This window comes from Halichoerus grypus, chromosome 5, assembly GCF_964656455.1.
Source record: "Halichoerus grypus chromosome 5, mHalGry1.hap1.1, whole genome shotgun sequence".
Classification (NCBI taxonomy): Eukaryota; Metazoa; Chordata; class Mammalia; order Carnivora; family Phocidae; genus Halichoerus; species Halichoerus grypus.
The window spans coordinates 140,344,765-140,358,915 of NC_135716.1; the positions used below are offsets into that span (position 1 = coordinate 140,344,765).

Below are 14,151 nucleotides of genomic sequence, written 5' to 3' on the forward strand. Positions count from 1 at the left end.
GAGTCAGTAGCCATAGAAAGGTAGCTCAAGACTTCATCCAAATGCTACTCCAACTTCTGGATGATCTCTGAGTTACATTATAAGTAGCCCAGCTAAAGCTGAAAGAACTCAACAGAGATTTCAGTAGGTGCTCATCACAGGAAAGACAAAACTTGAGAGTTTGAGTTCAACCAAATTAACCACCTGTTAAAAAAAAAATACTCTTCAGAGGAATAAGAATAACCCAGTCTCTCTACAATATATCAATCATAATGTTCAAGATATGATCCCAAATTGCTAGCCATATAAGAGAGAAGGAAAATGTAATCCATACTTAAAAGAAAAGCCATTTAATGGCCAATGACCCTGAGATGACACAGATGATGGAATTAGAAGGCAAAAATTCAGTAGTTTACTCTAGATTTGTCTCCTGTGGCAAGGGAAACAAAAGCAAAAATAAACTCTTGGGACTACATCAAAATAAAAAGTTTCTGCATAGCAGAAGAAACGATCAACAAAACTGAAAGACAACCTACTGAACAGGAGAAGATATTTGCAAAAGACATATCTGATAAGGGATTAGTATCCAAAATGTATAAAGAACTTATATAAATAGGTGAAGGGGATTGAGAGTACATTTATCTTGATGAGCACTGAGTAATATATGAATTGTTGAATCACTTTATTGTATACCTGAAACTAATAGTTAACTATGTTAACTACACTGAAATTAAAATAAAATAAAGAACATATACATATAATGTCAGGGAAATGTCAGTCAGAAAAAGGCAAATATCATATGATTTTACTCATATGCGGAATTTAAGAAACAAAACAAAGAAAAAAAGAGACAAAAAACAGACTTTTAACTATAGAGAACAAACTGATGGTTACCAGAAAGAAGGTGGGTGGGTGGGAGGATGGGTGAAACAGGTAAAGGGGATTACGAGTACACTTATCGTGATGAGCACTGAGTAATATACAGAATTGTTGAATCACTGTATTGTACACCTGAAACTAATATAACACTGTATGTTAATTATATTGAAAATAAAAAAATAAAATCATCATATATCTGAAAAAGGGGGGGAAGTGAGAAGAACTCTATAAAATTGTTCCTTGATCTGAGCACTGGTATGTTTTGACATTGTTGAATGTCAATAAATACTGCTTAAATAGCATTGCTCACCTTAAAAAATAAACACTTAAATAAATAATAAATTTAAAAAATGAATTCAGTAGTTTAATAATGCTTTAGGATATAAAGGATAATAGTCTCATAATCAATCAATAGATAAGAAACAAAAACTATTAAAAATGGAAATCCTAGTATTGAAAAAGATAATATCTGAAATATTTAGTGGACAGGCCTCACAGCTAATTGAAGATCATAGACAAAAGAGTCAATGAACTTGAAAATAGACCAATAGACACTATCTAATTGTGAGAGAGAAGGGGGGGAAGGGAGAGAGGAAAGAAGGGAGGGAGGGGCTGATGGATGGAGGGGGAGAGAGGGAGACAGAGAGAGATGTGGGAGAAGTAGAGAGAATGAAAAAAAAAAATCCCTCACAGGCCCATGTATAATATAGACACACCCTCTGATGATATTAAGGGGCAAATATACGGTATCATCCCCCAGGGAAAATACCTAAGCCAGGGTGGTACTGGCTCATGAGAACCAAACTCTACTGTATTTTATACATGAAGATCTGCCATATCCTGCCTGTAAAACATTTGTCTTATTGCTCTTAGCTTTACAAAGCTGATGTTTCTTACTACTGTATCAGGGAATGTATTCTTGTCATGGGCCACCACCTATGCTGAAGGTGGTGGGTCTATGGAAAGGACCTCTTCCTGGGTAACTGGGGAACCATATTTGTAAGTACTTTCTTTTGTCTTATGGGTATATTAATCTTGTGTTGCCGTTTATATTGCTACTGTGGCATATGGATGCACTATTTATTTATATTTAAATAAATAAATACTGACAATTTCCCAAACTTGGTGAAAGACAGAAATTTATAAATTCAAGAAGTTTAGCAAACCTGGGAAAAGGAGGGTAAATCCAAAGACCACCACATGTGGGCATACCACAATAAAAATCAAAGATTAAGAGACAATCAAGAAAGTAGTAGAAGAAAAATAATATACTGTAGACATGGGAAAAACAATACAAATGATGGTTGACTTCTCATAAGAAACAATGGTGCCAGAATACAAAACAGTAACATCTTTAAGTGCTGAAGGAAAACAAACAAAAAAACCTGTCAACCAAGAATTCTAGATTGAGCAAAAATATCTTTCAAGATAGAAGATAAAATAAATTCATTAAAAAAAAAACTAAGAATTTTTTTTTCTTTTTGCCAATAGCTATGAGAGATGAATAAATGCTGAAGGAAGTTCGTCAGGCTGAGGGGAAATACCTGACAGAAATTTAAATTTTCAGAAAGAAATTAAAAAAAAAAATGGAAATGGTAAATATGTAGGTAAATACAAAAGATAATGTTCATTTCTCAGAATCTCTTTGAAATATGTATGACTCTTACAGATGGAATTGTATCCTACCACAATTCCGATGTGAAGCCCCAACCCTCCCTGTAACTGTTTTTGGAAATGCGGACGTGATGGAAGGAAATAAGGTTCTATGAGGTCGTAAGGGTTGGGCCCTAATCCAATAGAATTGCTGTCCTTATAAGAGCCAGGATCACCAAAGCTCTCTCGCTACGTGCATGCACCTGGAAAAGGCCATGTGAAGACACAGTGAAAAGGCTGCTGCCTACAAGCCAAGAAGAGAGCTCTCATGAGAAACTGAACTTTCTAGCACTTTGATCATGGACTTCTAGCCTCCGAACTGTAAGAAAATGAGTGTTTATTGTTTAAGCCACCCAGTTGACGGTATTTCGTTATGGCATGCTGGACAGACTACTACGTTATTTAAAGCAAACAACATGGCAACTACTATATTCTTGGACGTAGAGCATATGTAGGCATCACACATACTATGACTACAGCATAAAGAGTTGGGGGGGTGGCAAAGGGAACTATAGAGTTGAATGGTTTTTATATTTTACATGAAGTTATATAACATTTAGTCTAAGTAGGCTGAAAAATTTAGGACGTTTATTGTATGTAATTCCTAAAGAAATCATTTAAAAAAAGGAATTCAAAAAATCATGCCTAAAAAGCAAACAGGAGAATTAAAATGGAATTCTGAAAACTGAAAGATATTTGAGTAATCCAAAAGATGGAAGAAAAGGAGAGACAGAGAAACAAAAAACAGAATCACCACAGAAAACAAATAGCAAAATGGAAGACCTATGCAACAATATGCATCTTCACATTGAATTGTGGATAGTTTCAACACTCTCAGTAAACACCAAAGATTACAAGACTGCAGAAAAGCAAGACCCAACTATATACTATGTATAAAAGATGCACTTTACATAGACTGGGACAGAGATGACGGTGCTTTGACTGATGGTGTTAGGAGTGAAGGTTAAAAAAAAACAGATGGAGTGGTCATATACATTTTAGAGTTAGAATTCATAGGACTTTCTGACTGGATGTGGGCAGAGAAGGGAAAGGAGGGGTAAAGAATTAATCCTAATTTTCTGGCTTTAATAAAAATATAAATGATGGTGGTCTTTACTCAAATGAAGACAAATAATTGAGGATCAACCTAGAGAATGTATCAGTTACTAGAGTCAGAAAACTAATTCTGGAATCCTTCCTCCCCCTGTCTCCCTGACATTGAATCCATCTTCTCTCCATTCATAGCAATGCTATCCTTCAAAAACCTTGACCTCTCTCTCTTTTGCACACTTCACATCCAATCCATCAAGAGACCGCATCAGTTCTATCTTCAAAATATATCCCAAAACACGACCACTTTTTACCAGCTCCACTGCCACCATCCTCACGTCTCAGCTGGTTTACTGCAGTGGCCTCTTTCTGGGGCCCCTGCTTCCATCTCCCCCACTCCTACACCCACCCCATCGTTTATTCCCAATGTAGCAGGCAGCAGTCTGAATGATCCCTTAAGAACTAAGTCTTATCTGTCCTGGGCTCCTTATTCTCCAGTGGCTTTCCATTTCACTCAGAGTAAAAGCCAAAATTCTAACAGTGGCCAATAATATAGCCCCAAATTACCTCATGAACTGATTCACTACAACTCTCATTTTGGTTCACTCGGCTCCATCTTTGTGGCCTTCTTTGCTATTCCTGTACTACTGCAGGCAGGCCATCCTCCCTCAGGACCTTTGCACTGGTTTTTCCCTTGGCCTGGTATGTTCTTCCCCTAGGTTTCCAAATGGCTAACTTCCTTCCTTTCCTTGTTATGTATGTACGTCACATCAAAAAGGCCTAGTGTAACCACCTTATTTAAAATTGCAAACTGCTCACCTGAACCCATAAACTTACTTCCTCTTTTATTTTTAACGACTAATACCATAAAAGAAACTTTACTGCTTTCTCATTTTATTTATTTTGTAGGTTCTATCTCCTCTTGTTAGAATGTAAGCTTGACAAGCGGGCAGATTTTTGGAGTGAGGTAGAGGAGGGGCTGTTTTATTCTCTGCCTATTTCTCACTCAGAACAGTACCATGAACGTAGTGTAAATAACCATCACTCTAAAGAGTTTAAACTTTTATTAAATAGGTAACTGGAGAGGTATCAAGAGTGACAGGGTCATGTCTATGTGCTTTCACCACAATCTTTAAAGAGGATGTTGTGGAAAGTTTGCGTTCCTTCAAAATTCATATGTTGAAATCCTAACCACCAGGGTAATGGTGTTGGGAAGTGGGACCCTTGGGAAGTGAGTAAGTCTGAGGGCGGAGCCCTCATGAACGGGATTAACACCCTTCTAAGGGTCTGAAGAGACCAGAGTTCTCCCCTTCCACCATGTGAAACTACAAGGAAAAGTCAGCCCTCTGCAACCTGGAAAGAAACCTCACCAGAAACCAACCATGCTGCTACCTTGATCTCGACTCCAGCCTCTAGAGCTGTGAGAAATAAAGTTCTGTTGTACAGACGCCCCCTGCCCCCCCCCCCCCCAGTCTATGGTAGTTTGTTAGAGTAGCCAAACTAAGACAGAGAGGTTAGAGAAGGAAGGATTAGAAAAAAGAAGGTAATTAGGGAGCTGTGCAGGGATCTGGGTGGGTATACAAAAAATACAGTGCAAGCCTGGGTGGGAGGGAACACAGAAACATTTGTTTATGCAGAGTTGGTCTCTGTATCCATGAAGTCATTCCAATTAGCCAATGAGAAGTGCTGGGGACACACCTAAGTCTATACACAGATTCTGTCAATACTATACACATACATTTTTTTTCTCTCATGGCCTTACAAAGCCTGCCAACTGAATTTGCTTTGATGTACTTGAAAAGAAAGTCACACAAATTCCCAATAATTGCTTCTCCAGGGACTGTACAAGGCAAGTATAAGAAAAACTCAAAAATGTAGCTCCACCAAAGTCGGGTCCAGTTCTGGAGAGATCTGGGTCTTCCGGTAGTAGATGGGTTTGAATCAAGGCTTTCCCACTTACAACTATTAAGATCTTGATGAAGTTACCTCATTGTTCTGAACCTATTTATTCACTAGTAAAACTAACGTAACAACACTGACCACACAGACATGCTGTGCACATCAGACAGAATACTAAATCTTAAAAAGGGCCTGAAAGTGTCTGTCCCATAACAGATACTCTAAGTAGGCTTCAGGGGTCATGCAATCTACTTTATGTGCTACCCTAACTTATAATTATCAGGCCTATATCTAACCCTCCCATTAGATGATAAGCTACTGGAGGACAGGAATCACGTGACTGTATTCTTGCCTGGCCCAGAGTCATCTCTGTCACATGATGGAAAGAATGAACGAATAAAGGGGTGAAATCACTATCTCCATCCATGCACAGCATGTGTACAACCCGAGCTCTTCATACACCCACTTGTGGAGCACTGATGGACTTCCTGAGGCTAGCCCCAGGCTGAGTGGCACTGGGGATAGAGGTCCGGGAGAGAGGCCCCCCAGTGCACAAATGCTAAAATTCTGAGCACACAGCATCTTGCTACATGGTGACCCTGGGGCTCAAGTTCATAAATTTAAATTCTGGGTTCAAACAATTCAAAGGTGGGGCACCTGGGTGGCTCAGTAGGTTAAAGCATCTGCCTTCGGCTCAGGTCATGATCCCAGGGTCCTGGGATCCAGTCTTGCATCGGGCTCCCTGCTCAGCGGGGAGCCTGCTTCTCCCTCTCCCTCTGCCCACTACCCCCAGCTTGTGCTCTCTCTCTGTCAAATAAATAAATAAAATCTTAAAAAACAAAAACAAAAACAATTCAAAGGTAACCCCCACCCAAGGCCAATTATCCCAGAAAGCCAAAGCCACCAGAGAGGCAGCTTAGGAATTTGACTTAGCCTCCCTTACTCCACACCTCCCCCAATGAAAATGACTCCAACTTAAGACAGACAAGAGTGCTTGGAGAGAGGGATGGCCAAGGGCCAGCTGGAAATCAGCTTCAGCATCTGGATGCAGTGACTGCATGGGCTGGTGTTCTATGGAAAAGGTCTGGGCAAAAAAGCAATGTTTTTTGCACAGCTATTCTGGAGAGAGTATTGACAAGCACGAGGCAAGCCCTGCTGCGTGCCCGATTGATGCAACTAAAATCAATCATCCACGGGCTGGAGGCATGTGCCCTTCTAAAAGGAAATGAGTATCAGTGGCACAAGCTTGAAACGAGTGAAAAATGAATCCAAATCTCAGTCAAATGAAACTGTAAGAGGTCCAGAACCAGAAAAGATCCTATTCTGTTTTTTTTTTTTTCCTTCATCCTGAAGTTAACCAGATGGAGATTTTTTTTTTTTTCCAGTACCAAGCTATTCACACACTTGGAATGATTTGCTTTGGGATGGAAGATTTTTTTTTTTAATTGTAAAAATGAGACAAAATAGCTTCCCCCCTCCCAAATCTAGTGTTTAGGTAATTTTTTTCTTTTTTTCTTCCCTTCTTTCTCCTCCTTCCCTTCCCTCTTCTCCTTTCTCTTCTCTTCTGCTTCAGATGGTATGTCTGTGACGGTGTTTAGAATATACTCTGGACAACGTAATAATGGAGCAGTTTCACACACAGCATATCAGAGATGTGTATTTGAAACAAAGAACATAAAACATGCAACTTCCTTTCACAGAGTCCTACATGAAAACAATGTGTTGTAAAACCAGAGATCCGAATTTCACAACAGAATAAACGAGAATAAGTAAATGGAAAGGAACGATGAACGGCAAAGGAGCCACATAAAAAGGCCACTGATGGTGCATCAGGAATCTCTCTGGGCTGTGCTTACTACCCTGAGTGTGCATTCTTCATCTGTGTATTTGGATAACCATTGTACCTATTTCACAGGGATTTTGATAGAAGTAAAGGAGATAGTATATGCCAAGCTCTTGACATTGAGACTAGGAAATAAGCCTTCAAAATAAATGTGAGGCATTGTGATTATCATGAATATCATTCAAGGATTAATAAGATTATGTATATAAATCCTTTTCACAGAAAAACATTCTCAATAAAGTAGGATTTTTATTATTATCATTATTATTTTTTCTTTTATTATGTTATGTTAGTCACCATACAGTACATCATTAGTTTTTGATGTAGTGTTCCATGATTCATTGTTTGCATATAACACCCAGTGCTCCATTCAGTACATGCTCTCTTTAATACCCATCACCAGGCTAACCCATCCTCCCACCCCCCTCCCCTCTAGAACCCTCAGTTTGTTTCTCAGAGACCATAGTCTCTCATGGTTCATCTCCCCCTCCGATTCCCCCCCCTTCATTTTTCCCTTCTTACTATCTTCTTTTTTTTTAACATATAATGTATTATTTGTTTCAGAGGTACAGGTCTATGATTCAACAGTCTTACACAATTCACAGCGCTCACCCTATCACATACCCTCCCCAATGTCCATCACCCAGCCACCCCATCCCTCCCACCCCCCACCACTCCAGCAACCCTCAGTTTGTTTCCTGAGATTAAGAATTCCTCATATCAGTGAGATCATATGACATCATTATTATTTTTATTTCATTTCTTTATTTTATAGGTTGTTTCTGTCTCTTTGCTTGCCTCCTCCGGACTGGACTGTTGCTTTACTGGGCAGTCTCTTCTGTTCTTGATTCAGATTTTGCCCCATCATGCTAGCTTTTGGATTTCCTAAGATTTTGCTCTCTATAATGCACAGGTCAATCATGCCCCACTTGTATGGACAATGAAATATAAGTAGAATAGCCCAAAGTCGGGCTCCAAGTGCAGCTTGGTTGGTGACAGTGCAAAATCACTAACTAGAGAAAGGCTAACAATTCCCATGACTCCTGTCAAAAGTCATAGTAGACTATTATGAAGATTTTATTAATGGTCAAAAAGAGGTCACATTTTTTATTTAAATTCAGGATCCTGAAACAGGCAAACCAATTCTTATCCATAAAGATATGTCATAATGTTTGGGTAAAGATGGCTTATATCCATAGCAACAGAGCGAACTTTGAGCCAAATACTTGGAAAAGTATTTCCAGACTGACACAGATGTTCAATTTGCATACTAAGTCTCTGAAAACCTGTTGATGGGCAGCTTTGTGGACAATGCATTCTGCACAAAGAGTTGGTTTACTGGATCATTATCCTTGTTTTAAAAAAAAAAAAGCCTCTGGATTGTGTCCTCTATGAGTTCTGGGTCTGCAAAGGGTGATTATACCACGATGCAGGGTTGAAACAGGCTATATTTCAGTAATGGGCTTTCAATACATCACAGAAAGGGAATGGATAGTTAAGTGAAACGTGTATACACACAACACTCATTTTAGTAGGAGAATGCAAAGCCTGAGTCCCCTGGCACCTTCATACAGCCGTGTCGTCTTCTTAGTTTCCCTAGCATTGGGTTCTTACATACCAACCAGATATTCTTTTTTTTACAGGCACTGTCTACTAGACAACGAGCTCCTCAAAACCAGGGCCCGATGGAGGTCTTGCTCATTGAATGCATCTCTGCAGCCTGGCACAAAAGCAAGGGCACAGAACATGGGCTTCAAAGCCAGCCAGCCACCTATGCTTCCACCAACTTTGAAAGAGAACTTGAGGCAGCTAGGTATAAAACAGCCACATACTAAGAAACAGAAACAATGGGGATTTGCATCCAGAGCCAGCTTTGGATCCGATCGGTTATCATTCGGTTGAACATTTGGAAGAGCTGGTATGGGAATGAGACCACAAACAGACGATGTGAGATTGGCTAACTGAGCCTAGGTCTCCTTTTCTCTTGCCTTCCACATGCAATCCTTCCAAGGCTTGTCGATCTCCTGACCTCAGTTCTCAGTTATCACTGCCCCTGTCCTCATTCAAGCCCCCATGGCTTTCTGTCTGTGGACTAACCCACTAAAACCGGTCTCCCCACCTTCAGCCGTGTGCCCTCAGGCCTTCTTCCTCACGGCTGCTAGCCAGAGTTTGTACAACTGAGATCTGAACATGCACTGCTCCCCCTTGGTCTACCAGACAGAGATCAGTTCCTTAGCATGTTCTCCAGGGACTTCTTATGATGTGGTCCCTACCCAGCTCTCTAACTTTTATTGTCAGTCTTTCTTCTAAGAACAGTTTATGCCACAGCTGAGATGCTGGACTATGTGCCATCACCTCAAATAAGCCTTGTTATTTGTCACTCCCATATCTTTGTTCCTACGCCAGTTCTCCTGCCTAGAGGAGTATCTCTACCCTTCTTTGCCTGGTTGGTCTCTATTTACCTTTTAAGACTCAACATAACTGCTTTCTCCCCTGCAAAAAGTTTTTTTAACCTAGCTTTATGCCAGCTCTGTGCTTTGTCCCTCTGGTACAGTACTCATCTCACTTTTATGGGTCTTCTATCTTCCCTATTAGACAACCCCATGAATTCATCAAATTTTTATCAACTACCTTCTATGAACCAGGCACTGAGCTGGATGCAAAGAAAAGTAGGATATGGCCCTTACCTTTAAGGAGCTCATAGATTTCTGGAAACAGCAAGTTAGTAAACCAATAAGAACATAGAATATTATAAGTAGAGTTGTGTCTTAAAGGACAAGTAAAATTATCTAAGTGGTAAAGAGCTCTCTGAGCAGGGAAAGAAACACATCCAAAGGCAGAAGAGTAGAATAACATAAGTCATGGGGAAGCTGTGGGTAGGGTAATCTAGCCTCAGTGACAAGTACATGTGTGGGATTGAGGGGATGGACCATGAGAGGTATGACGTGCCCAGAAAACTATCTGAATGATGTCCTCAAGGCTATGGAGAACCATTAAAGGATTTCAGCTGGTGATTTACATGGTCCTTTTTACAAAGTAGAATATCACTTTCACTGCCATGAAAAAAAAAGGATTTTTGTGTGAAAGATAGGTGACAAGATGGGTTAGTCATCATTGCCTGGACCAACATTTATTCCTTTGGCAAATGCATGCTGCCTATGCACCATATGTTGACAAAGCTAAGTTTTCTGATTTAGGAACCTGCAAATCTTCCAGATCCTGGGTATATGGGTAGTGCGACAAAATGGGCTGGTCAAGGTTATAAAAACATTTGGGAAACAGTGTGGAGGTGCCTCAGATAATTAAAAATAGAGCTACCCTATGACCCAGCAATTGCACTACTGGGTATTTACCCCAAAGACACAGATGTAGTGAAAAGGAGGGCCATATGCACCCCAATGTTCATAGCAGCAATGTCCACAATAGCCAAACTGTGGAAAGAGCCGAGATACCCTTCAATGGACGAATGAATAAAGAAGATGTGGTCCATATATACAATGGAATATTACTCAGCCATCAGAAAGGATGAATACCCAACTTCTACATCAACATGGATGGGACTGGAGGAGATTATGCTAAGTGAAATAAGTCAAGCAGAGAAAGTCAATTATCATATGGTTTCACTTATTTGTGGAACATAAAGAATAGCATGGAGGACATCAGGAGAAGGAAAGGAAATCGGAGGGGGAGATGAATCATAAGAGACTATGGACTCTGAGAAACAAACTGAGGGTTTTAGAGGGGAGGAGGGTGGGGAGATGGGTTAGCCCAGTGATGGGTATTAAGGAGGGCACGTACTGCATGGAGCACTGGGTGTTATATGAAAACAATGAATTGTGGATCACTATATCGAAAACTAATGATGTATTGCATGGTGAATAACATAACATAATAAAATAAACTTAAAAAAAATTTAGACCCATATTGAGAAAGTGTCAACTTACCAGTTTTCCAGTAACGCTCTGACCACCTTCATTCAGCCAGAACCCAGGGACCATGGCTGAGAAATAAGGGCCCCAGACACCTGGTACAAAAATTGGGTCTTTGCTGATCTGAAAAGAAAGAGGCAAAATAGATGAAAATAAGTGATGCTCAGGGCTAGAAGAAGCCTTAACCTCCTCCCATCCAGTTTCTATGACCGTGAAATTCAACTTTTCATTAAAAAGGAAGGGCATGGCTTCATCTTTGCAGGCCTTCTTGATAAATTCATTTAGATGTCAGGGTAGCAAAAGAGATCATTTTGGAAAGAAACTAATTAGACATTTCCTTGCTGGCTCCCTCTCTGTGGTAGACTCATTGCAAAAATGGTCCCCATTCTCCTCCCTCCGTGGATCCAACCCCTTTGCAAGGAGACTTTGCAGCTCCTCTCATTGACAGGTGGAGTCCCCACCCCTTGAATCTGGGTCAGCCTTGTGACTTGTTTTGGCCAACAGAATGAGATGGAAGTAACACTGTGCCAGTTTTCCAGGCTTAGGCCTCAAGAGGACTGTGTGCTTCTATTCTTTCCCTTGGTTCTCCACCTTTGCCAGAAGAGCCCAGAGTAACCTGCTGGATGGAAGGACAAGCAACAGAGCTGAGTCAGCCCAAATGTAGCAAGTGACGTCTCATACATGAGACAGACCAAACAAGATCAGCAAATCATCCTAGTCAACAAGCACTAACAAGCCCAGATCACAGAATCACCCAGCTAACTGGCAGACCTGTAAACAAAAATACATGTCTTGTACGTCACTAAGATTGTGTGTTTGTCACCTAGCATTTCTGTGGTAGATAATTGATACATCCCCTTCCTTCTACAAACACTTACTAGTCACAACTATTAGCATGCCATCTCCCTCTCTTGGGTGCTGGAGATAAAGAGATGAATCAGACAGAGCTCCTATCTTCAAGCAGCTACTCATCTAGAGGGGAGCTTTACAAGTAAACAGACAAATAGGATATAGTGTGGTCCACGGGATGATAAAGAGAAAACATAGAATGTTATGGAGGGACAGAGGGGGCAAGGCGTGAATGGTCTGAGAGAACAGGACATAGATGTAGGATTGAGCCAGGCATGATAGGTCAAGGGAATGGCTTGAACAAAGCCATGTAGGTGAGGGAGAGGTGCTCTTAGGATTTAAGACACTATGTTCCACAGAAGTCCTTTCAGGTGTTGGGAGAATATACCAAAACATGAACCAGGACAGACAAGGAAGGACCATGTGTTCACTCATCTGGAATGGCACACGCTTCTCATCCATCTAGTAGGGATGCATGCTGAAGTCATATTTCTGGTTGTGGAGAGGTGTAGTTAGAGGGTGGGGAGGAAAAGGGAGTGAAGCATACCAGGTCTACTCCCACATGTCTTCTGGACAAGTAGGAAATCTATTTATTCATTTATCCTACAAATATTTATTCAGCCCTTATTATATACTTGGTACTATGTCACATCCTGGGGATATAGAATTGAACTGAATATTCATGATTTCTACCTCCATGAAATTTATAGCCCAGCATTTTAGCACAGGAACAAGCTTTCTTTAAATGTCTTGACCTGCACTATTCCAGTTCCCTTTTCACTAAACTAGTGAGTCCTCAAATCAGTGGGATTTCCAACCCTCAAATATGAAGAAAGTGAGGGAACTACACAACACTGTCAACTTTAAATTTTGTGAAATAAAGATAATCTATAAAAAGGGACATTTAGCACCTAAAATAGGAATAATGTCAGGGAAAAAGGAAAGACTTTTACAAGAAAAGACAGTTTGGCTTACAATGACATATTCACTCATTTCCTTATTGGTTTAACAGATGGTTCCTGAATTCCCTATGTGGTATAAGCCTGTGCCAGGCACTGTCAATGGATGTGAAATAAAACAGCATGGTCCCTGCCCTCATGAAGCATTCTGTCTTGAGATGGGGTCAGATGAGAGTGGCTAATCCTTCAAGTTTGGCCAGGAATCTCCTAGGTTTAGCAGTCAAGATCTTGTGTCCTAGAAAACCATTCAGTCCTGGGCAAACAGGACAAATCACTGGGCACCCTCAGATAGATATTAGTTAGATCATTGCACAGATGTGTAATTATAAACTGTGATAAATAAATGAATGAAAATCAAAAGGTACTATAAGGGCAAATAAGTGAGGTACCTAATTTAGTCTAGGGGTCTCAGAAGGCTTTTTTCAGGAGGCAATATTTGAATTAAGATATAAACCACACACAGAAGTCACTCAGTAGGTGTGAGGGTATGTGTGTGAGTACATGTGTAAGTGTGTGTAAGTGCGTGTTTGTGCATGTGTGTATGATATGGAGATGGTTCCCACCAGAAGGAGCACACACTAAATGGTCTTCATTTTCGTCACTTTGTCTTTGCCCATGAAAATTTATCACATGCCGGGCGTACACACTACTCATCCCAGAGTGGCTTTGGGGTGAATAAGAAAGCTCATGTTCACAACCACTTAGGACCCAGTGTTTGGGCAGGTACATGGATAACTGCCAAAGTCAAATCATCTCTTATCATGCCCTGCACCCCTTCCCTTCCAGAACTCTTAGCCCCGTTTCAAAGATTAGTCTCAGTGAGCTTGTTGTATAAGACATCCACAGTCACACAGTAACCACCCAAGGTGGGATTTGAACCCAGGCAGATGTTGGACTCAAATCATATGGTATGTTTTATTCTTAACTTTTTATACATAAATTGCTTTGGAAGGTTATGCATCACCCCCCACCTCCACCCCATCTCACAATTTATTTAAACTTGTTCCTGAGTCAGCTGCGGCAGAGCTTCACTGGAAGATGAGGGTCTGCTGCTCAGAAATGTCAGATGAAGGCTTTGCCTGGCTCTGTCCAGGGAGAAAGTTTTGAGCTG

At 40.6% G+C, this 14,151-nt stretch overlaps 1 protein-coding gene across 15 annotated transcripts in view; it reads right to left on the bottom strand.

Annotated features, from left to right (window-relative positions):
* The window catches only part of FGGY (FGGY carbohydrate kinase domain containing), a 426,891-nt gene that overhangs the window by 156,473 nt on the left and 256,267 nt on the right, over window positions 1–14,151 (bottom strand). For all 15 annotated transcript variants that reach the window (XR_013448163.1, XM_078073063.1, XM_078073070.1 and 12 more), the window contains one exon: window positions 11,248–11,355. Coding sequence is in view for 14 of the 15 variants with exons in the window: in XM_078073063.1 (XP_077929189.1) it covers window positions 11,248–11,355 (108 nt within the window). In the remaining variant the exon portion in view is untranslated. The remainder of the gene's footprint in view (window positions 1–11,247; window positions 11,356–14,151) is intronic.